Below are 22,830 nucleotides of genomic sequence, written 5' to 3'. Positions count from 1 at the left end.
TTAAAAATTAATATCTGAGCAATTAAACAAGATATTACCATTTTTTAAATGAAGGTACAAAGAATATTTTTTTCTAAAAATCAAGACATTAATGAAGTTTTTATCATAAGTATTAACGGAGTTATTAACATTAACATGAGGAAAGGCATACCAAAGTGGGCGTTTTCTTAAATCATCGCTAAAGGGTATCAACTTTGCAGATAGACAGTTACTGTAAAACAATTTTTTTCTTAGAATATACCTAAGAATCATCCCTCAAAAAACTCTTTTTATCTCATTCCGGGACACCCTGTATAGTAAAAAAAAAAAGAATTTCTTTCACCTTAAATGAGAGGAAACTAATCGGGTCACTGTGGCGTATGTGTAACATTTTTTTTTTTTTTTTTTTTTAATCTTAATTCTTAATTGTTCTATTTTCCTTGACATAAAATGTTATAAAACTGTGGAGTTTGCGACCAAACCAATGTATTGGTCATATTTAATATTTCTCTAATGTATTCTTGAAAGTACATCAGCCAGCCAGCAATTTTTCTTTAATTATTTTTTTTTCGAAAGATAGCTCAAATTCGAATACCCTTCAAAACGTTCAATATCTGATTTTGAAACCAATGTTATCAAATACTTCGAAAAAATCTCGAAATATATTCACATCCCAAAAGCATCACTTCTTAAACATTACCTACCACAATCGAAACTAACAACATCCCCTTAAGTACTGATAATAGGTTCATGGTAAATAACTTAACCTTATCATACTTTGTAGATACCTACAAAATCCAAAACAAAACAAGTCCAACACATTTTCTCAATCACTCCTTAATTTCCTGATAAAAATACCCATCTAATCAGCTTAAAATTTATTAAATTCTACCTAACTTATTCATCATAATTCATAAGAATTCCCATAAATATACATCATGATACGATTCTTCGATGAAAAAAAATTAAAAATAAAAACAAAACTAACAACAACAACAAAATTAACAACAACTAATAACAAATTGAAAAAAAAAAACAAAATACCTACTTAGAGCTTCAGAGCAGCAGCAATCTTGAGAACGTCATAACAACATCACAACATCATCATGCGCGTGCCAATTTCTCGTATATAAAATATTATAGTTGAGTTGTGAGTTGTTCGTTCGTGCTTGCTTACTCACTAAAGTTAAGATTAAAAACAAAATAAAAAAATACTTAAGAAATTCCCCGCCGTTTTGTCGATTGCAAGTAAAAATATAATTAAAAATATCTATTCAATATTATATAGAAAAGGAGGGAAAATACATTTTTGTTTTGTTGAACTGCATGAATAGAAATGAAAAAAAAAGTTTAAACAATCGTTTTATTTGTTATTTCCAGTATCAACGACAAGGAGTGATTTTTTTTTTCGTACTAAACGTCCGATAGCTCACGAAGACTACGAACTACGTTCCGATAGTGTGTCATCGTTTGCAACCAAACAACAGTTGTTCTACAAACATCGTCGGAGTCGGCATATCTTTCATCGGCACTGCCAGAACGTTGAAATTCTTACAAAATACCTTTATCTTTCTTCGCGACCGGTTGATGATTTCATACTTTCTTTCAAATATATTTCATAATAATTCGTATCTTTTGCTTAAGAAATTTCTTTCTACCGAAATTACAAAAATAATAATTTGATATCATCATCATTTGCATTGATAACAGAGTCAAAAAGAAAATCGATTTTATCCAGATACACCGACACACCGAAATCAAATCCAAAAAGATTCAACAGCTGAATTCGCACAGAATCAAAATAAACAAGAGCAAAAAGTGTATTGTTGTTATTTTTTTTTTTTTTTTGTATTCAAGTGAAAATCCCACAACAAAAACAAAATCCACCAGTAAACAGGGGAAAACCATCTCGCAAAAGTTTTTAAAATTCAAGAGATTTTTCGTCATATCTATCTAGCGATTTACGTCATTGAGTACATTTGAGTAGAGCGAAAGCTTCCTGTTTCACATATATCCGACTTTTGTGATTCAAAATTCAATCCCAAAACAAGCTACAAAGCTTTTCAAGCTACAAAACAACACACCGAACAGAACCCAGGAGAGAGAAGAAAAGAACAAAAAGAAAGAAAAAAGTATCTGCGACTAAATACACACATCAACTTCTTTCATCTTTCGGTCGGATGTATACTGGCTAGTGATTTTATTGTATCTCAATCTTCGGACGTGCATAAAATTTCGGCAATATTTGCGGTCAACACTTTCCTCCATCAAAACGCTGAGAAGATTTATAGATTCAAAAAAATTCCGTTCTATTTAGGGAATTCTTGGGGTCTTAACAAACAAAAAACAAGTGATATCTTTTCTAAAAAAATTGTCAGCTGTTTCTTCATGAATTTGTGTGTTGTATGACAAGTGTTTAGCGATCGTGCTTGAAATAAACAAACAACGGCAACACTTTGTATATACTCACTTTACTCGCGTCAACAATTATAAACAAAAAAAAACAAACGACGACCTACTTTTATCTATATTCTTTGTTCTCGCTTGAATTTGGAGAGAAATTTTTTTTAAGTACCTTAAAATATTTTTTTTTTTACATTTACAAGCCAAATAAACAGAGTGAAAAATAAGTGTTTACTTAGTGTTTTTATCTCAACACAACGAGTAATGATTAATTACCAATTTATTCACATCCCTATAACAACTAATCGACAAGAAAACCTTTATAAACAGTTTTTGGTACCATTTATGATTGAAACAATACAAATAACACCACAAACAAAGTATCTTTTGATAAAGAACAATCTCAAAACACTTATTGATTTCACTTAAAATACGAAAATTTTTTTAAACAAAGAACGAATAAAAACGAACAAAAAGTAACGAGAGCGATAACAACACTATTTTCAGTCCGAAGAAATAAAGATACAAAACAAAAACAAAAGAATAATAAACGAAAAAAAATATATTGTTTAACTTGGACAAAATGAACGTCAATAGTCCGATATTTGTACCAATGGGTCATGTGTCGGGAGGGGGTCCAGCTGTAACGGCTGCAGTTTCAGTTCCACAACAGCAACAATCGATGATATTGATGTATGATACAGCAGCGAGTTCATATCATCAATCGCCATTTACAACACAATACCGAAATAACTATCAAAATCAACAACACCAGCGTTCGCATTTTCAACACCACCAACAACAACACGAACAACGTGCAAGATATTTACAGCAATTGCATCAAAACAATAGTGTGGCAGCATTAGCTTTGATGGGTGGTGGTCAAGTTCCTGGACCCTATCAATTGCAATTCTTCCATCAACAACAACAAGCAGCAGCACAACACCGCCCCCTAATTACAAAGGAAGAAGTCGAGTATATGTTGCGTTTACAACGCAGATACCGCAAGGTCGATACAACGTCAGCAGAGATGCAGGTGCACCAAAAACAAAGTAAGTGTTGTAGATAAACAATCTTTTTCTTTTGTTATTCGTTTGTTTGAATTTTTTGTTGTCATTGTCAGAAAAGGGGGGGGGGGGGGGAAGTGATATTATGCATCGCATAAAAAACACAGACGCGTTCTAAATATCTCGCCTAAGTTTGTCTGTGTGTGAGATTGTTTGGCATGAGTTTTGCGCTTCTAAAGCGCTGCTAGTTCAACGAACGGCAATGAACTTGAACGAATCGATGTTTGATGATTTCTTCGTTATTTTTTGTTTGTTTCTTCACATCTATCGAAGAGTGGAAAAGGGGAGAGGAGATGAGGTGAATTTTGCCTTAAATTTATTTGTGACGAGGTGAACACAATTTGAACAAAGAAAACCCCAAAAGTATTGTAAGTGTTGAGTATTGTGTATGATAAGGGTGTTGATGATGATGATGTTGAAATTGTGAAAAAAAAGCCGACTCTGTCTGGGACGCATTTTGTTGTTGTTTTTTTTTTCTTTTTTGTTATCATTGTGTGAGCCGGCAAAACACTGTACCAGTATATAATAGCAGCCAGCAGGGTGGCAGATTTAAATGGTTTTTTGTTGTATATGTGGGTGGGTTTATTGTACAACTCGAAGGTCACGAATTTTTTTTTTTTTTATTTTTTGCACATTCTACGAATATAATAATACTAATTCGTAACAAGAGAGAGCAGCAAGAACCATGCATCAGAGTGTGTCATTGAACGTAGAGAGGTCGTTTTATCAGATGATTTTTTTTAAGTTCATTCAGCTTGCGGTTGAAGAATATGAGGATGATGATGGAGGGCATTGATAAAAAAAGGGTGCATTACACTGTCAAGGCGATGAAAAACTTTTGTATTTAATTTTTTTTTTATAGAGCCGATTTAAGATGAAATGGTGGCGGGAAAATGTCTGTTTTTGTTTCTTTTTTTTTTTTATTTATATAGGGGCAGATTTATTCATGTGAGTGGTATTGATGATAAGGACAATGACTTGATGAAATGAATCTATAAAGAATGACAATGAAATTATATAATGGGGAGAGGAGTGTTTTTGAAGATTATTTCGAATTGTTAACCTTTGGAAGTTATTGTCTTGATTGCTGTCAAATTGAAATCCTTTGTTTTTTAACATGTTTCTGAGACGAACGTTTAAGGCATAATTTAAAAAAAATATGTTTAAAAAATAATAGCTACGTTTCTTTATTAAATTTTATCGAAAAGCAAAAAAATATCCGAGCAACAATAATATCGTGGAAAAAATACCTCACGAAAGACTTAGTAAAACGAAAATGCCCTGACAGTTTCTAAAGGGCATACATATCACACAACATTCTATTACAATCGTGAAGAAGAACTTGGTCTATTAGGTACTACTGTAAAGAAAAGGAAAATGCAATGAAGTAGGGAAGTTATGGTTTAAATCAGGGTCAAAACAGTTGTCAAAAAAAAATTTGAAGCATTATACAAAGTGCCCACCAAAGTTTTACATACGTTTTTCAAACCAAGGCATTTTAAGAAGTTATAAAATTGCATGATATTGAAAGAGTAAAAACTCTTTACCGAAGCGAATCTGGAAAGTGGTTTTTATAAATATTATCATGACAAAAACTTTCAGAAACTGTTGTTCTTACCTTAATTTGGCTTTATTCAAATTTACAAGATATTTTGCATAGGTTTCTGGAAGGATTTAATACTTTCATAAGACTATTTTTTGATATGTTTTTTTAAACAGGAATATGTCTAAATTTCCAGTCAAATCAGATTATCTAGATGATTTTATTCATACTTAATTATCCGTGCTTGTTAACATTTCCCAGAAAAAGATATCAAACCTAATTTACATACATACCTCTTTGGGTTCAGTAAGCCTAAAAAACCATATTTGTAATTTTCTAAGAATTCTTATCTTTGACATAATTTCATTTTTCACATTTTTTGGGTGATTGCTATTTTTAAAGCTTTCCTTATTACATACGTATTTAAAGTATTCAGTGGCGTACGTTGAGTCGCCGCGGCCCCCGGGCAAGACTAAATTTTGGGGCCCCTTTGATATTTGGGGGCCCCTTAGATACAAAAAAAGTACGTATACGCCATACATTTGTATGGCTTATTAATTTTTAGGTTTATTTTAATGTTTTAATATGTTCGTAATGCACTTTGCTATACCTACTTACTTAAAATTTCTATGATAAAAGTAGTAAATACTTATACTAAAATAATACTAAAATAAAAATTTTTTTAGCTTAGAATTGTTAGTTCTTGGGGCCTCTATTCTGAAGCAATATTTTTATGTACATATTCGATTTTCTATCATCAAACATAATTTTTTTTTTATTGTGGGGCCCCTGAAAAAGTAATTTTGGGGCCCCCAAAATTAAATATTTAGAGGTCCCTAAAATAATTTTTTTTAAGCTTAGAATTGATAGTTCTTGGGGCCTCTGTTCTGAAGTAATACATATGTACACATTTGATTTTCCATCATCAAACTTAGTTTATTTCTTTTGGGGCACCTGAAAAATTATTTTTGAGGCCTCAAAATTAAGTGCTTAAAGGCCCCTAAAATATTTAATAACACTGTGTTCGAAAATGGAACTTTTTTTTCCGACAGAGGGCTCTCATATCTACTAAAGATAATTCGAGTATGCTGAACACGATGGCGTTCTTAGTTTTTCTGGATTAGGTCAAATAAGAAAGATTTTTGCGTTTGAAATTTTGTTTGCACATGCCAAAACTGAGGGTATAAAACACCATATATTTTCCAATTTTTGATTTTTTATCGAAGAAAAATGATGAAAAATCTATTTTTTCGCAAGTATTATTCGTAAAAGAAGTTATTTGAAAAAAATCTGCCGAATGACATTTTAAATCATTATTTTATGGCAAAAAAAACGTCGATTTTTCGATATATATACACTGAATGACATAATTTGTCTCCCTTGTATCCGAAGTGATTTAAATACATTTTAATTTACTTCGTAACTCAATTTATGCTAACAGTTTCCTTCTCTGTATTGTATCCAGTGGGGGCCCTAGAGTCGTTTAGGGGCCCCGGGGCGCAGCCCCGCTTGCCCCAAGGGAGTGTACGCCCCTGAAAGTATTACTGGAAAAGTTTGTATCAAATGTACATAATGTATTTCGGTTCAGTAAATCAAATTAAAATTTAAAAAAGTTACATATAAAAATTTGTTTGTATGAATTTGTATGCATTTTTATGTTAGAATATGTACTTTATAAACTAAAGCTGCTAAAAAAAATGCAGTTTTGGAAACAGTACCCTCCATTGAGTAAGAAAGGAGTCGTTGAAAAGCTAATGCGTTTTCTAATGGTCAACACAAACGTTTTTTGACACTCGATGAGATGAGAGATGACCTAGCCATTTGATTCTTAACAGAAATCAAACAAAATTGCGGTGACACTGCGGCAATCTACTGACAGATCTAATAACTCGTGCAGTGCCGAAGCAATGCTAACACGCTCATCTTTTTCCTCACAAGATCGACTTGGGATGCCGCTGAGTCAGATACTCATTTTAGCTGCAAGTAAAAATGATTGTGTACCCCAGGCCTTAGGGGTAATTTAAATTAGAACTTATCAACATTTATTTTCTTTTGAAAATACAAACATTTTCACTGAAAATAATTTAAAAAAAAAAAGATTGTATCGTGTGTACATTTTAAAGAAAATATAGTATCGCTACATTATGTACCTTAAAAATGATTCATATACTTGCACGTACAACAATTCTCATAAAACAAGTAATTTAAACGTACCAATTCAATCAAGGATTCTAAATAATTTTCCCTTTTTTTTAATGAACTACCAGGATTTCTTCATAATTTCTCCAGGAATCAATAATACCTAGAAACAAAAAGCTACACATGCACATAATTTGACGTTATTTCATGGGAAAACACATTTATTATGACTACCAACTCTCTTAACGTCAGCACTAATTAATGTTTTCATGTTGGTGTTATTGGAATCAATGTGTTTTTTTTTAAATAGAGAGTAGGTAGAAAAGGTGTAAAAAAAAAATTGTTATAAAATAATGAACAAAATAAAATAGGATGAAGTTTAATATTTTTCAAAGGCTATACAAAATACGTACGTTTGTCAGTTTTTATTTTTATTAAATAATAAATCAAACACATAAATCTACAAAGTGGGTGGTATAAAATGACGACGAAAGATGAAACTCGTAACTTTTTTTTTTCTTCTCAAAAAATGTACATCACAGACACGTTGCATATGCATTGATGCAACATGAAATAGTATATACAAATACATACATGCATACGACTTCCTATTGCTCTATGACGATAATACCGTAAAAATGACTTGAAAACAAGGAAGTTCACATATATGCTTATGTGTCGTAATCGGTTTCCTCTTATCGGAAATTGTCATAAACAGACATCATTGATAGAAAGGTTAAAAAGTTTCCATAAAGGTTTTGTAATAAATTTATAATAGTTGAGTATTACCTAGACATGGGAGTATATGCTAAAATAGGACACGTGAACTTGAGAAGATTTAAGAAAAAAAAAAAAGAAGATATGTGATTCTAAAAATATTATAACTACATTTATTAGGTATAAAAATAGAAAAACTAACGTCAAAAATATTTAATCTCACGTTGGGCGCCACTCATGCCACACGTATTCGCTGGACTAAACGTTGATGGACTTTTTCCAAGTTCATTTAGTTGTAGGGTTGAGTTTTTTTTTTTTTTTTTGTTTAGGAAGTACGTCATATTTTGTTGATTACTGCTATTTTCAAAAATATTTTTAGATATGTATAAAAAGAAAAGTTTAATACGTGTTTTTTATTCCAATTGAACTATAGTAGTAGATTAATTTTATGAATTTATAAAAAAAAATCCCATAGCAAGAAGTAAATTAAAGTGGGAGTGTATTGATGCAACATTATACACCTTAATGAGATTAACCAACCAAACATGAAAAATTTCAATTCAGAGGTTTTAATTAAAAAGAATGAAGTGTTAAATGAAATATATTATTTATCTTTGGAAGTAAACAGAATCATATAAATAGATACCTTATCTATCTTAAATAAAAATAAACAATAATTAAAAATTTCACATTTATTTTTAAACACTCAGCAATTATAAAATATAGATTAAAAAAAAAATATAATCACGTACAAACAATAAGATTGTGAAATGAAATTCTTACATCAACCCACGAATCTATTTATAACTTTCTTTTTCTCATCATAAATGAAAAATAATAAACACTGATACATAATAGAATAACATAAAGTAATTTCAATAAAAAAAATATAACTGTAAAGAAGATGTCCAAGTTATCTTAAGTGGCAATTAAGTCTGGCACAAAAAGTACTGATATATAAAACGTTTCCAAGTTCTTAGATTTGATTTTAAATTATTATCAATTAAATTTTTATATCTTATTTTTATAAAACGCACTGAAAATTAGGGCACTAGATTTCTTCTACAAAAAATGCAGACTAATTCGTTTACAAACTCATAAAGACCCTTCCAATGATAGAGGTTATTTCGTGCTATACCAACGGAACACAGCTAAATTTCCCATACTTCTCAATTTTTGTATTTAAAATCGCACAAATTTTAATTTCCAGTGATGATTTCAACTATCGAAAAAATTCATTCATTCAAATAAAAACAATCGAATAAAAACTATCATTATATATTATTTATTCCTTTTTTCGTTGGTTTTGTAAAACAGTTTAAATATACTTTATTTCACTTTTTGCAGAACAAAAAAAAAACTATTGGATCGAAAAACTAACGAATAAAAAACTATATCTCAAATACCAGAGCTGACCGAAATTTATTGAGTTCGGATTCAAAATCAGCATACTAAAGTCCATTAGAAAAGTACTTTTGTTCTAGGGAGAAAGATATATTAATTTTTAGAGATCAGTTTCTTTTTGGTAAGATATGCCAAACCTACTAAACTTACTTAAATTAAGATATCTCGGAGAAGAAAAGAGATATTGAGAAGATTTAAACTGAATTTGAAAGCAAACCGTAACAATTTTAATTGAAAAAGATTACATTATGCAAAAATATTTCTTCGAAAACAGCAAAAAAATGGGTTTTTGAGATTTTCTAACGGGAATATCTAAAAAACGTGACGTGCTAGGTCAATTCTGACTTCGGATTCGGAATCAGCATACAAAAGCCTTTAGAAAAGTACAGTTTTATTGAAAGGAGGATTTCCTTGCAGACCGGTGTTATAAATCCCATTTTTTTCCGTTTGTTTTTATTTTTGAGAAGAGCTGAAAACATTAAATAAATAAATAAAATTTAGTTTTTGTTCAGTTTTTAAACATTTAATGCCTAGTTTTATAAAGGTTTTAAAATTTTTAACAGGCTTCAAGCCTAAAAGTGAAGTTTTTTTTTAATTTTATCAAGTGATTTTAAATTTAAACACTTTTCAAATGCCTTAAACTAAAATTCCATTTTTTTTTTGTTCAAGTAACAACATTTAGAACCTTTTTCTGAAACATAAATTCTTATTCCCTACTTTCCAACAGAGCTTTTGCTATTGGGATTCACATGTCCATCTCAGAACACCACAGGCCAAGATTTGATTCGTTCCATACCTGATAAACTTCCTGATGCATGTCTTTCTATTAAGGAACATTTTCTAATGTACCATTAAACTGAACCTGAGCATGTTCATTTTCCATAATAATTCCTTTTTCTTAGAAGAATGTATGCATGTTCATTTCAACATAAAAAAAAGGAAAAAGCAGAAGAACATGTCTTTTATAGTTATTTAAGAAAAATGTTTTCAATTGCATCCATAAAACATGGCAAGTCTCTCGCGTGCACATGCACAAGAACAGGTTGTGCGCATTGAAATATAATATATTAGACAAATATTATTGACAGAGGTACTTTTAATATTACCACTGGCAATTTTGTAATAAATTGACAAAATTGAATTTCTTGATTTAATTTGGATCATATGACTAAACGGTTCCTTTTACCATAGGAAACAATTTTTCGAAGATACAACCGTTCATATATGTGTTAGAAAACTATAATGTCTTTATTGGAGTACATTACTTTATCTGAAATTTTGCAAAAATACACTTAAAAACCTTCATTTCATATTAAAACTCAGGTACACTGTGGTGTATGAGTAACCTTTTTTGTTCTTAATTGGATATTTTGTTTGGAAAAAAAGTAGATAAAGAGCAAACTTTTGATATATTTGCAGTTTAAAAATAAAATTGAAAGGCTTGTGAATAAACATCACTCAAACATATATAAATATGGAATATTATGTACAAAACAACGTTGTTTAATTAAATTGCTGTTGGAGTTTTTTTTTTTTTGTCATTTGTTGTTTATTATATAGGTTTTTCTTAAAAGATCGTTTTATATATTTTTCTTCTTAATTGAGGAAAATTTAATAAACTTTCACTAGAAAAATTAATTAATTTCTTTATAAGAAAACCAACACATTCTCCTACACTTGACATTTCTTCATATATGAGAATATTTTGTCTTGGAAATAAACTTTATACTCGTAGTATGAAAAATCATTTAAAAAGTATCTTATATTTTCTTGAAAATATTAAATTCATACCAGGAAGATCGTCACACAGTCAGCCAGCTGGCATTTGTAAATACAATAATTGACGTTGTCACAAAACTAAGAGATAAAAACGGAAGTGACATTTCCAAGAGAGATAATTAAATTATATTGCAAAAGAAGACAAATCCTTTGTTGCATAAAATCAACAAAAAAAAAAAATTAAAAAAAACATTCACCTTGTATGAATATATTTTTGCATCCCACAACAATTATATTATTAAAATACATATTAAGTTGAAGAAGTTTTTTTTTTTTGCATGCGGTTAATGCCGCTGTCGTACACACTGACAGGTTACTTTATTCTCTGTTCTCCAAGTCTTATGAAAATAATAAGTCTTATTTCTTTATGATTTTTTATACGCGAGTATGTACTCTTATGCTTTGTGTTAAGTGGTTGTTATTTGTTTACTTTTTTTGGTTTGTTTGGTGGAAACAAATTAACAAAAAATAAATATAAATAAAAATATTCCTTTTTTGCAAGCAAAACAGATATACACCCACGTATTTAAGGAAATAAGAAATGTATTTTTTTTTTTTTGTCTGTAGATTACATGGCCGTAGTTAAAAGGGGTAAGCTATTTGCAGCTATACCTACTTGAGATAAAAAAGAAAGTAAATGATATGCATGAAAAAATGTGTATTACCGGTACATATCCTATAACATTAACAGCTCTATACAGACAAATTTTATTCAATTGAATTCAATTTTATTTGCATTACAAAAGGTTTTACAATATTTGGGTATCTGCAAAGTCGTATGGGCTTGTCTGTAGAAGGCTGTGTATAAAAGTTTATAGGTGAAGGTGGCGCTCATAGTCCAGGATGGATCTCGTCCTCAACCGACATATTAAGTAATCGCCACGTTTTAAAAGTGATGCCTTACGGTAGCCATTATATCTTCTAACAGGATTCTCTAAAATCATTCAAATACAAAGAAATAAATAGTTAAACACTTAATATTGTTTGTGAACTAAGGTTTTTCAGAGTGGTCACCGACTTTGAAAGCACACTATCGAAGAACACTCAATTAATTAAATTCACTTAGTTAATTAATAGAAGGATTCAGTTTTATTGGAGATCAAAAAGTCCTACAAAGATCGTATAATAATTTGAAGAGCATTTTTGAAGTTATACTTCTTATGGGAGGGTGGGTATGAAAATTTACTTTTTGACAAGAATGTCAAAGGGATTATGACGCTATCACCCTGGGTAGCAGGGCTGTCGTTTCACCTTTAGAGTACGCAGTACTTTAGTATTTAAAAATGCAGTACGCTACAGTACTGCAAACATAAAACACACAACACGTTGCAAGTTACATGTTTCATGTGGCAAGTTGCATGTGGCAAGTTGTATGTGGCAAGTTGCATGTGGCAAGTTGCATGTGGCAAGTTGTATGTGGCAAATTGCGTGTGGCAAGTTGCATGTGGCAAGTTACATGTGGCAAGTTGCCAGGGTTGCAAAAAGCTAACATTTCAGCTCAGCTCACAGCTCAGCTCAAATTTGAGCTAGGTACCATAGCTTAGCTCATTTGAGCTGAGCTGAAAGTGAGCTGAGCTGAAAGTGAGCGCCCCAACTTCCAACGCCTATATCTCGGAATTTTGAAAAAAATGAAAAAATTTATTTTGATGCCAAAAGGTAGCGGGGACTCTAACCTACATTTGGGTACAACTTCCATCCCTGTAGGTACACGCGTTCTCAAACCAGGAGAACTTAAAGGTAAAAAAAAAGTTAAGCCCGATTCTGAAAAAATAGGCATGATGTGGCGGTTTAACATGCAAAGCGATTTTTTAAAAATCTGACATTGTGCAAAGCGTAGGCCCATGACACAAGCTATCATTTGGCATCTCTCCCAAAAATTGCTCTCAAGCGGCTTAGCTTCCAGGAGCGTTCAAAGATTCGGGGATTTTTCGAAAAAAAAAAATTTACCCCAACTTTCAAACACGATTTTCTCGGAATTTTGAAAAAAATCGAAAAACCGGATTATACCACTTTCGGGTAGCTGAGAATATAAGCTTTCATATGGCACCACTCCCCTGTCTCTAGATCAGGCACGTCAATCTTGCGGCCCGCGGGCCGCATGCGGCCCACAACGAATAACTTTGCGGCCCTGTTAAAGTTTGAGTTAAAGTTTATAATTTAGTTTTTGACACAGCTTTCGACACACATGCATATTCTTTTTTTTCTTACCAACAAATAAATATTACCATTACCTTGGGAAATGATACAAATCATCACACCAACATGTTCTGTTTTCTAGAATAGTTGCAGAGTTTAAAATTCATCATACCTAGATGTAGCAAAACATTTATCTTTGTTAAACCTAAAAATGCAAAGAAAATCATAATAATAACGAATATGTGACCAAGTTAAGGCATTCAAATGCAACTTAGCTCTTTCGGATATCAGAAAAGAAACAAGGATTTGACGCACTTTCCTACACGCAATGTGTCAAATTTAGGTTAATTTGTATTTTTGATGCGGCTGACCGACAGCCGCATCAAAAATACTCCGCAAAAAAATCTAAACTTTAAAATTGAATATGAAAAAGGCTTGTTTCTGTCTTTGAAAGACAAGTTCTATTGATTTTCTTCGATTTTTTTCCATAAACATAAAATTAATGCTGAATCATATGGAAATGGAGGCAAACGATTTCTAGTGTGACTCCGTTATAAGTTCAAAATTCGTTCAAGTTGGTGTGCCGAACCCCGATTTTTGTATAAAACTGCCATATAAAACCGTTTGTGAATTTCACAATAGGTACCTGTCGATGCGAGCAGTTACTTCGGTATAATGAGCTACCTATAAGATCCAGCCTTATTAACCTGGGTCTGAGAAAAAAAATGGTAAATGGAAAACATTAATGTTATCTTTCTTCCTGATTTTTGTTTTTTTTTTTTTTTATTTATTTTATACAAATTGTAGTTTTACTCTTTCTGCGGCCCATAAAAAATTTGATCTCGCTGTTTCGGCCCCTCGAAATCATTGAGTTTGACAGGCCTGCTCTAGATCATAGCCTTCCAACGCCTATATCTCGGAATTTTGAAAAAAATGAAAAAAATTTTTTTGAAGCCAAAAGGTAGCGGGGACTCTAACCTACATTTGGGTACAACTTTCATCCCTGTAGGTACACGCGTTCTCAAACCAGGAGAACTTAAAGGTAAAAAAAAAGTTAAGCCCGATTCTGAAAAAAAAGGCATGATGTGGCGGTTTAACATGGAAAGCGATTTTTTAAAAATCTGATAATGTGCAAAGCGTAGGCCCATGACACAAGCTATCATTTGGCACCACTCCCAAAAATTGCTCTCGAGCGGTTTAGCTTCCAGGAGCGTTCAAAGATTCGGGGATTTTTCGAAAAAAAAATTTACCCCAACTTTCAAACGCGATTTTCTCGGAATTTTGAAAAAAGTCGTAAAACCGGATTGTACCTGATTTTTTTTATGATTAAAAAAGAAATATTTTACTAAAAAAATAGAAATATATTTACTATTAACCCTAGAAAGATAATCTATCTTTTTATCTAATTCAATTCAAATTTCTGGGTTTTTGTTAAATTGATTTGATTTATTATATCACTTCTTTAAAATAATCTAAGTAATGAGTTAAATAAATATGACAAAAAGTGTTAACATAAGACCAAAAATCTTTTTTAGAATCATACGTCTCTGAGACGTATATTATGATTATCTTTCTAGGGTTAAAAAAACCAAGAGAAAGATCACGAAAAATTATCTGTTTTATTTATAAAAATATCCATGTGTTAAAATAATTCCATTAATAACTAGAACCAAACATCTTGAGCTATGGTGTTTTATAAAAGTTTAAAATATCTTCATATTTCATTATACTTTCCAAATAAAAATCAATGTATCCTCTCACCCATCACAGCTCAGCTCAGCTCACTTTACTTTAGCTCACCCAACAGCTCAGCTCAACCATCAGTTCAGCTGACTTTCAGCTCAGCTCAAATGAGCTGAGCTATGGTACATAGCTCAAAAGTCAGCTAGCTCAAAATTTGAGCTGAGCTGTGAGCTGAGCTCAGCTCACTTTTGAGCTTTGTAGCAACTCTGCAAGTTCCATATTGCTACTACTAGTGCTGAAGCACACACAATTCTCATAAAATAACCATATCGCACATTTTATGCTCAATTCATTTAGTTTCGTTAAGCGTATACCGTACGTTCTGAACCGCACAACATGTGTAAATTTCACAGAATAAATTGAAAACTACATGGACGCAAGGAGGATGAAAGAATTAATTTATTGTTCACTTGATAAAAATGTAACAAAACGATGCGATGTGTGGATTAATTAATTTAATAATAGAAATTAAAAATATCAAATGAAATTCATTTACATATACTGAATGAGAAGTATAACTTCAGTCGCGTGTACATGTGTACACACACTCTTTTTTTTTTGGATTTACTTGAAATTTTCATTTAGTAATATTTTTAAAACATTATAAATTCTAGATAAATGTATTTCTTTTAAATTCTAACTGTCCTTAGCCCCCGAAGAACGGCATAATAATTTTTTTTTTAATGTTTGAATTATTTTTCGAAAAAGTAAAGATTTAAAAAAAGCTAAAAAAATTTTTTTGTATAAAAAAAATGGGTTCAAATTAATTATTTCAAATGTTTGCATAAAAGGTTTAACATTCTAGGCAAATTTTTCTACAAGAGCAATTACTCAGTTGTTCATTTTGATTTTCTCCCATCAAAAGTTGTTGTTTTATGATTTTTTCCACGACAGCTAATTTATTCTTTTTTAATCCACCGTATTTATGTTACCAATTATATTTAAACATCATCAAGAGTCTAACGTACATAGAATTGTCTGTACTTATGTGACACCTTTTCAAAAACACAAGTTGTAGTTTTCAATTTTTAAACTTTTTAATGAACTGCTTTTATTTTACTGAAAGACTATCAATTCATAATGTTGACAAACAACTTTTGCTGAGCTGATACCCTGTAGAAATAAAATGCACGACTGGGTCGCACGAACTTGCTCTTAGAGTTAAAGTTGCTTAAATTTTTAAGACTTTTTATATAGAAATTTGGAAAAAAAAACAAAATTCGTTTTTGAAAAAAAATAAAATAAAATCTTAAATTAAATTGCCCTCCAAAACAAGTATGCAGTTTTGATTGATATATTAACATGCATTTTTAGAAAAAAAATTTTCAAAATCGTTAGAGCCGTTTTTTAAAAAACTAATTTTTTATAAATATTTTTTTGGAAAAAAAGTTTTAAAATAAAATTAGTATGCCATTTGGTAGAAATCACTAATCAACATCTAAAAACAAAATTTAAAAAAAGTTCAATGTCCCGTTCTCGAAAATTTGATTTTTCAAAAAAAAAAATTTTCAAATTTTTTTTAAAAATCCAAAAATTATTTTTTTCAAAATTTTATTTTTTGGCTTATATTTAAATTATATAAATGCTTCTTCACAAAAAGTTTCGTTGAAATCGAATAAGCAGTTTCGGAGATAATCGGATTTGAAAAAAACGGTTCTATGGCAGGTACCGTTAATAATGATTTTCAAAAAAAAAATTTTCTATTGAAAGATAGACTTTAGCTTAAAACTAACATTTGAATTTTTTAAACAAAATCGTTAGAGCCGTTTTCGAGATATTTCAATTTTACTAAAATCGGTATATGACAAGTACCGTTATTTTTGGTCCAAAAAAATTAATTCCAAAAACCCCTCTGAAGAGTCGCCAAATAACGCTACATACCAAGTTTGACATTAATCGGTCCATCCGTTTAGGCTGTAGGTTCTTATACAGACAGACAGACAGACTGACAGACAGACAGACAGACAGACAGACAGACAGACAGACGGACTTCCGGGACCCACTTTTTTGGCATTGTCTACCATCGTAATGTCATGGAAAAATGTTATCTCAACTTTTTTTTTTTTTGTACGAATGCATAACTTGATATATAGTTACCGTGACCATATTTCTGGAAGCGAAACCCGGGACAGATAAAAAATTCGTTGGATCGTTTTGAAAATATTGATTTTTCAAAAAAAAAAAAAATTAAATTTTTTTAAATGAGTTTTCATAATTTGTCCTTATTTTTATATCAAGATTTCCTAAACCATGTTATAGGAGCGTTTTTGTTGAAATCATTTGAGTTGTTTACGAAATCGGAAATCAAGAAAATGGTTTTATAATAATGTCTGTTGAAAACTTCTAAGAAAATATTTTTTTAATCAAAATCGGGAGAGCTGTTTTTTAACATTTTAATTTTATTTTAAATGATTTGGAAATTGTATGATTTTTAACACAGCTTTCAATATGTCCTTAAAAGTTTTGAAACTAATCTGGGTTCTTTACTCTTCCATATAAGTTGTTCTTTATTCGAAAACATTTTACCTGGTGTAGCAACCTGACAAACAGAAGCTGGAACTTAATAATTGACGAAAATTTAAAAAAAACTAAAGCCTACTCTAGATGCGAAACGAAAATTCTCATACAAATCCAGCACAAAATTTTGCTTTTCGTTGCACAGTACGCAGCGAAATTCTTATCTATGCTAGAATATATGGAGATTTTTCAATTGTTTGTCACTCCCATTTATTTGTCCAGGCAATTTTTCTTGCAGCTAAAGTTTGTTCCCTTTGGAGACTTAGAAAAATGTTCGTTTTACTTTAGCAGCGTACTAGGTTTGATGCTTTATCCGAAAAATTAGAAAAATTTTAATTTCCAGCCACTCTTTTCTTGTTTTCCGTAAAAAGTATTTAAAATATTAAATACAAAAATCAGAGATTGTCCAAATACGGGACAGTCACGGGACAAATTACAAAATACGGGACACTTATACGTCCCGGGTTTCTTAAATAAAAACCCGGGACAAGCTGTAGAAATACGGGACAGTCCCTGGTAAACCGGGACGGATGGTCACCGTATATATAGTACCTATATCGCAAGTAAAAAGGGGAGATGCTTGAAAAATTGATCTCAATATAATCATATTAGTTCTCTATTTAAAAGAATCAAGGTTTTTTTACAATTTTATCTTTTTTGGCAGGCAGCACAAGAATTTTCCTAATAGAATCAGCTAGAAATTATAAAAAAAGAAAAATTTTATGTAAAAAGGCTAGTTGGCAATGGCGTTTTTTAAGCCATCCTAAAAGATTACTAAAAAATAAAGAAATTACAGAGACCACTTTAGACATTGGATGCAGCCATGTGAACTTTGCTTTGAAATGAATATCGCACACAAAACCAAAGCCATTTAGGTACTAACGAACTGGTCTGGTAAATTGACCAAAATGGCATTAACCACTACCAAATGTTTTTTGTCAGAAAGTTGTCCACAAATATAAACTGTTTGACTCAAGAAAAATTTGTAAAAAATGCTACGCATACGCCACAGTGACCAGCTAAATTTTATTTATTATTATAAAAAGCTTCCTATATCTCTAGTAAAAAATGAAAACAATTGTTTTACAAGGTTAAGTTGAAGGGTTATGATAAGTATTCTGACTGTAAAGAGGACTATTTTAAGAAGTTTAATAACAAGTGAAAAAAAGTTCAATATTTTGTCATTTTAGTCAGATATAGTTTTTAGCTTTAACTGCAGTCAACTAACCATACGTTTTTGAGTCTACTCTACGTCTTCTAAGACCCTCTTTATTATTTTTTAGCTACGAGCAATATTTCTTTAATTTTTTTTTTTTTATTTTTAACCACATGACAAGATCTTGTGCCATTTTATTTATCTTGCATTGCAACACACACACCTCCTGCCTCCTGGTTAAATAGCGGAAATGCAATGTTAATTATTGTCTATCCATGTTACTTTATCTTGAAAATTTAAAACAAGAAAATTAATAAGAAGGCAAACAAGACTTTACGATAAGTGATTGTATGGTTTTGTTAAAAAAAAGGTCTATTTGGCAATACATACATACATATTTTATGGCTTGATATTGGCAAAATATAATTTTGGATTTTATCAATATTTGAGCATCTACTTTATTTACTTCTTTATCATAATTTGTAAAAGCTTTTTATTATCATAGATCAATGACTTATTCATCTTGAAAAGGTTGTTAGGTCATATACCTTTTCAATTAAAGATTCTTCGTTTGTAATTCTGAGGTTAAGAAATGTATATTGATGTCTGTAAGGTTTAAAAGGTTTTCTATATTGGTTTGACAGGAGCTGGGTATTTGAATTCAGAAAATTTCATTTGCCAACAAATTTTAAGGCTTTTCCAAGGAAAATTAAAAAAGAGTATCGGAAACCTATTACACTTATTTAAACATCTAATTTTCGTAAACTAGTGATCGATTGTTTCTATTAGTAATGGTACAAAATTTAAGAGGGATCGGGTCAAAATTCTGGCTTCAAAATTCTGCTTTTCAAAATTCTGCTTTTTCAGCGAAAATTCTGTTTTTCATAATTCGCTTTTTTTCTATTCTGTTTTTCAAAATTCTGCTTTTTAAAACTCTGCTTTTCAAAATTCTGCCAGCATTATATTTGAACAAAAAAATTCTGCTAATTCTGTTTTTTTTTTTTATAGCATATGCGCTGGCTAAAGAAAAATACACCTCATTAATGTAATTCAACATTGGTACTTTCCTAAATTTTTTTATTTAAGTGTCGCAAATATTTTTTGAAATAATGCATATACTGACTTTCTTTCAAATAAAATATGTATACTAATTGGAATTGTACATTCCTTTTCTTATTCAAAATTTGAATATTCATCTTTATTTGATAAATTAATAAATTTTTAGTTATTTTCGGAAATGTTTAATATTAAAAACCTTTTCTTAATATTTTCAAATTTATTCATTTATAAAACAAAAATTAATTCGCATTTAAAAAATGACAAATTATGTAGGTAAGTAATCAAATAAGCAGATAATTTTTCAAAAAGATGATTTTACAGAATTCTGCAAAAAATTAAAAAAGGGTTTGGAAAATGTTAAAAAGCGCGCGCTTTTTAATTTTTTGCAGAATTTTGAAAAGCAGAATTTTGAAAAACAGAATTTTAAAAAGCAGTATTTTGAAAGCAGAATTTTGTAAAGCAGAATTTTGACAAAAGAATTTTGACCCCGGCAGAATTTTGACCCCAACCCAATTTAAGAAACCTAAACTGGGTAAATATTAAATAGTAACCAATTCATAACCACTCACTACAACTCGAGGCACAATATCGTAAAAACCCCTTATTTACTTTGTATTGTTATTAATCTTGTTTTTCATTCACCAGCAGAATCACTCCTTGAAATTAATTTATTCAATTCTATTTATTGACCGGCATTTGCTTACAAGATCGTTGAACTTCTAAAAAATAAAAAAAAATTAAATTCAAAACAAAAAACAACCTCAAAGTGGTAACAATATTATGATTGTTTAAAGTCTATGAACTTTTAATATAAAACAAAAAAAAAATTTGCGACGCAATAGTCAATTTAAATGTGACACAGATGCAGCTTATAAATAAATAAATGTATAGACAAAATCCAAAAATATTCTCAATATTTTTCAAGAATTATTACTTCTTGCGTCACTCATCCATATTTCAGAAAAAAGAGATTGTTTTGTATTGTATTGGTTTGGTACTCGTAATAATTATCACTTTGGTTTTTGTTTTTCTTCTTGTTTGGTCATCTTTATATAGAAACCTTTATCACTCTTTTTTGCGTATTTCAATTGCACAATGTTTTGTTTTCATCCTCGTTTTTTTTTTCCTGAACGCGTAATGCTGTTTATGAATTGCGTCAGATCAATTCTTTTGGAATCCACTTCTTCCACTTTGTGATCCAGGAAAAAATAGCATCAAGCCGAGTGGATGGAATGTGATCCAGAAGACCAGAAGTGTGCCAGAGTAGCCAGAGTCTAATGAAAGGGAGAGCTTTAACTTATTCTCTTTATATTCTCTTTCATCAGAGTAAACTCTCTGGGATAAATATAATTTAGAACGCATTTGAAAAGTTCTCTGTTTTGCTTTTTACGTGGTCAAATTTAAGATTAAAAAAAAGTGTGTCCAAATCGGTGAAATTAATGAACTCGTCCTTTGAATAAATATAATAATATTATGTAGTTCACTGAACGATGACACGGTTAATGCCTTATAAATGATTTTGTTATTGTTTTGAACTTAAATGATGTCACTTAAAAATTTTCAAAATTAAATCTAACAGACAAATATTTTTATATGATGAGTATTTAAAAAGCATGCTTTCGTTATTATGTATTTCCATCATTATTATTTTGAATTGCGTAATTTTTAACCATACAATCTTCATCAGCACACACTTTGCACTCGTACTTATGCGGAAAATCTTTATTTAAATGATTCATTTAAGTGCGTAATTGCACTCAAGTGCAAATGGTTGACCTAATATCAATTGAGTATGTATTTTTAAGATGAAAGGCAAATGCGTAGATAAATATGGTTGATGTTAAGCCTTGTGAATGAGGAAATATTATATTGTGCACGTTTTGAAAAAGGGCTTCAGTTTTATATTCTCAAGATTTTCTTTAATGAAAAATAGGATTAGGTAATAATATTTTTGATGCGTGGTATGCACTTTTGTTTATTTAAGAATGGTATTATACCTGCACATGTGCATAATGAAAATTAGTGAATTATTAATTCGTTAATAAAGTTTGAATTTTCTGCCTTTTAGTAGTACAATGTTGCCAATGTAAGCAAAATAGCAATGTGGAAGCTAAAAATCCGTGATTTGTAAAATTGGAAAACTTGACAAGACAGGCAGTTAATTACACTGGTCGGAAAAAACAAAAAAAAATCGAGAGCTAGAACTTTGTTATGTGACTTTTGCTGAATTCAAAAGTGTTTAGATTTATTTTAGCACGTCTAGTTTTTGAGCTTTACTCATCACTATTTTCGCTATAAAGTATCAAAAACTTTTTTTACACCATATATGTATAGCTACATAGATTTCAATAGCAGTTAGTGAGTTTTTCTTTGAACCGACGCTATTTTCCCATTACATTTTGCTTATTTTGCAATCAAAATCAGAAGTTACAAATTGGACTTTCCTTCTTAAGACCATTAGTTATGTTAGCCACTAAGATTTTGAAAAATCGTAAATTTATATTTCTAACTTTCGAGCAAAATTAATTTTTAAAAATATATTTTAGACAATTGTCGTGTCGTTGGTTTGGGACAGCCTTTAAAGGCTTCAATAGGTAGCAAATTTTAACTTTGGCTTTCATCTATCTAAGAAATATCGGGTGCCATCTCCAAGGTAGGAGCAAATACTCAGCAACATTTTAGTCCTTAACATAGAATTACCTTTTTAATTCAATAAAGTTCACGAAATAAGGAATAATTTCTAAATCTATTAGTTATGAATTATTTTGACTGAAAAAATGGTTTTTCCGCATTTAGATAAATTTACCGAGTAATTTCCTCGTACTTTAGAGATAGCAACTAATATATTTTAACGCCCAAAAATGTCTTTAAAAATCCACTTTAGACAATGTGGCATTGGTTTTGAATATTATGGCATGATTTTAAATCAAGTTTTGTAGGCCAAAACACCCAATCCCATAGTTAATAAGACCATACATTTTCATAACGGCCAGAAACTGACACACATCGCTACAAAATTAAAAAAGCAAAATTCCTGCATGAAAACACGATGGTAAAAGGTGACCTATTTTGGCAAGTTACAAAAATATTTCCCAGTTGATTTCGAATTTGAGTTCCAATTCCAAAATATTTGACAAGTTCTTTTCCGAAATCATCTGCCTTGTATTACATAAAAATAACTTCGTCAA

General features: G+C 30.4%; 1 protein-coding gene across 1 annotated transcript in view; it reads left to right on the top strand.

Annotated features, from left to right (window-relative positions):
- Positions 1 to 1,422: 1,422 nt before the first annotated feature.
- LOC129911117 (putative RNA exonuclease pqe-1) overlaps positions 1,423 to 22,830 on the top strand; it is a 73,276-nt gene continuing 51,868 nt past the window's right edge. The window contains exon 1 of the mRNA XM_055988791.1: positions 1,423 to 3,434. Within this exon, the coding sequence (XP_055844766.1) occupies positions 2,966 to 3,434 (469 nt within the window). The 5' untranslated portion in view covers positions 1,423 to 2,965. The remainder of the gene's footprint in view (positions 3,435 to 22,830) is intronic.

This window comes from Episyrphus balteatus, chromosome 2 (genome assembly GCF_945859705.1).
Source record: "Episyrphus balteatus chromosome 2, idEpiBalt1.1, whole genome shotgun sequence".
NCBI lineage: Eukaryota > Metazoa > Arthropoda > Insecta > Diptera > Syrphidae > Episyrphus > Episyrphus balteatus.
This window is presented reverse-complemented; position numbering and strand designations above follow the sequence as displayed.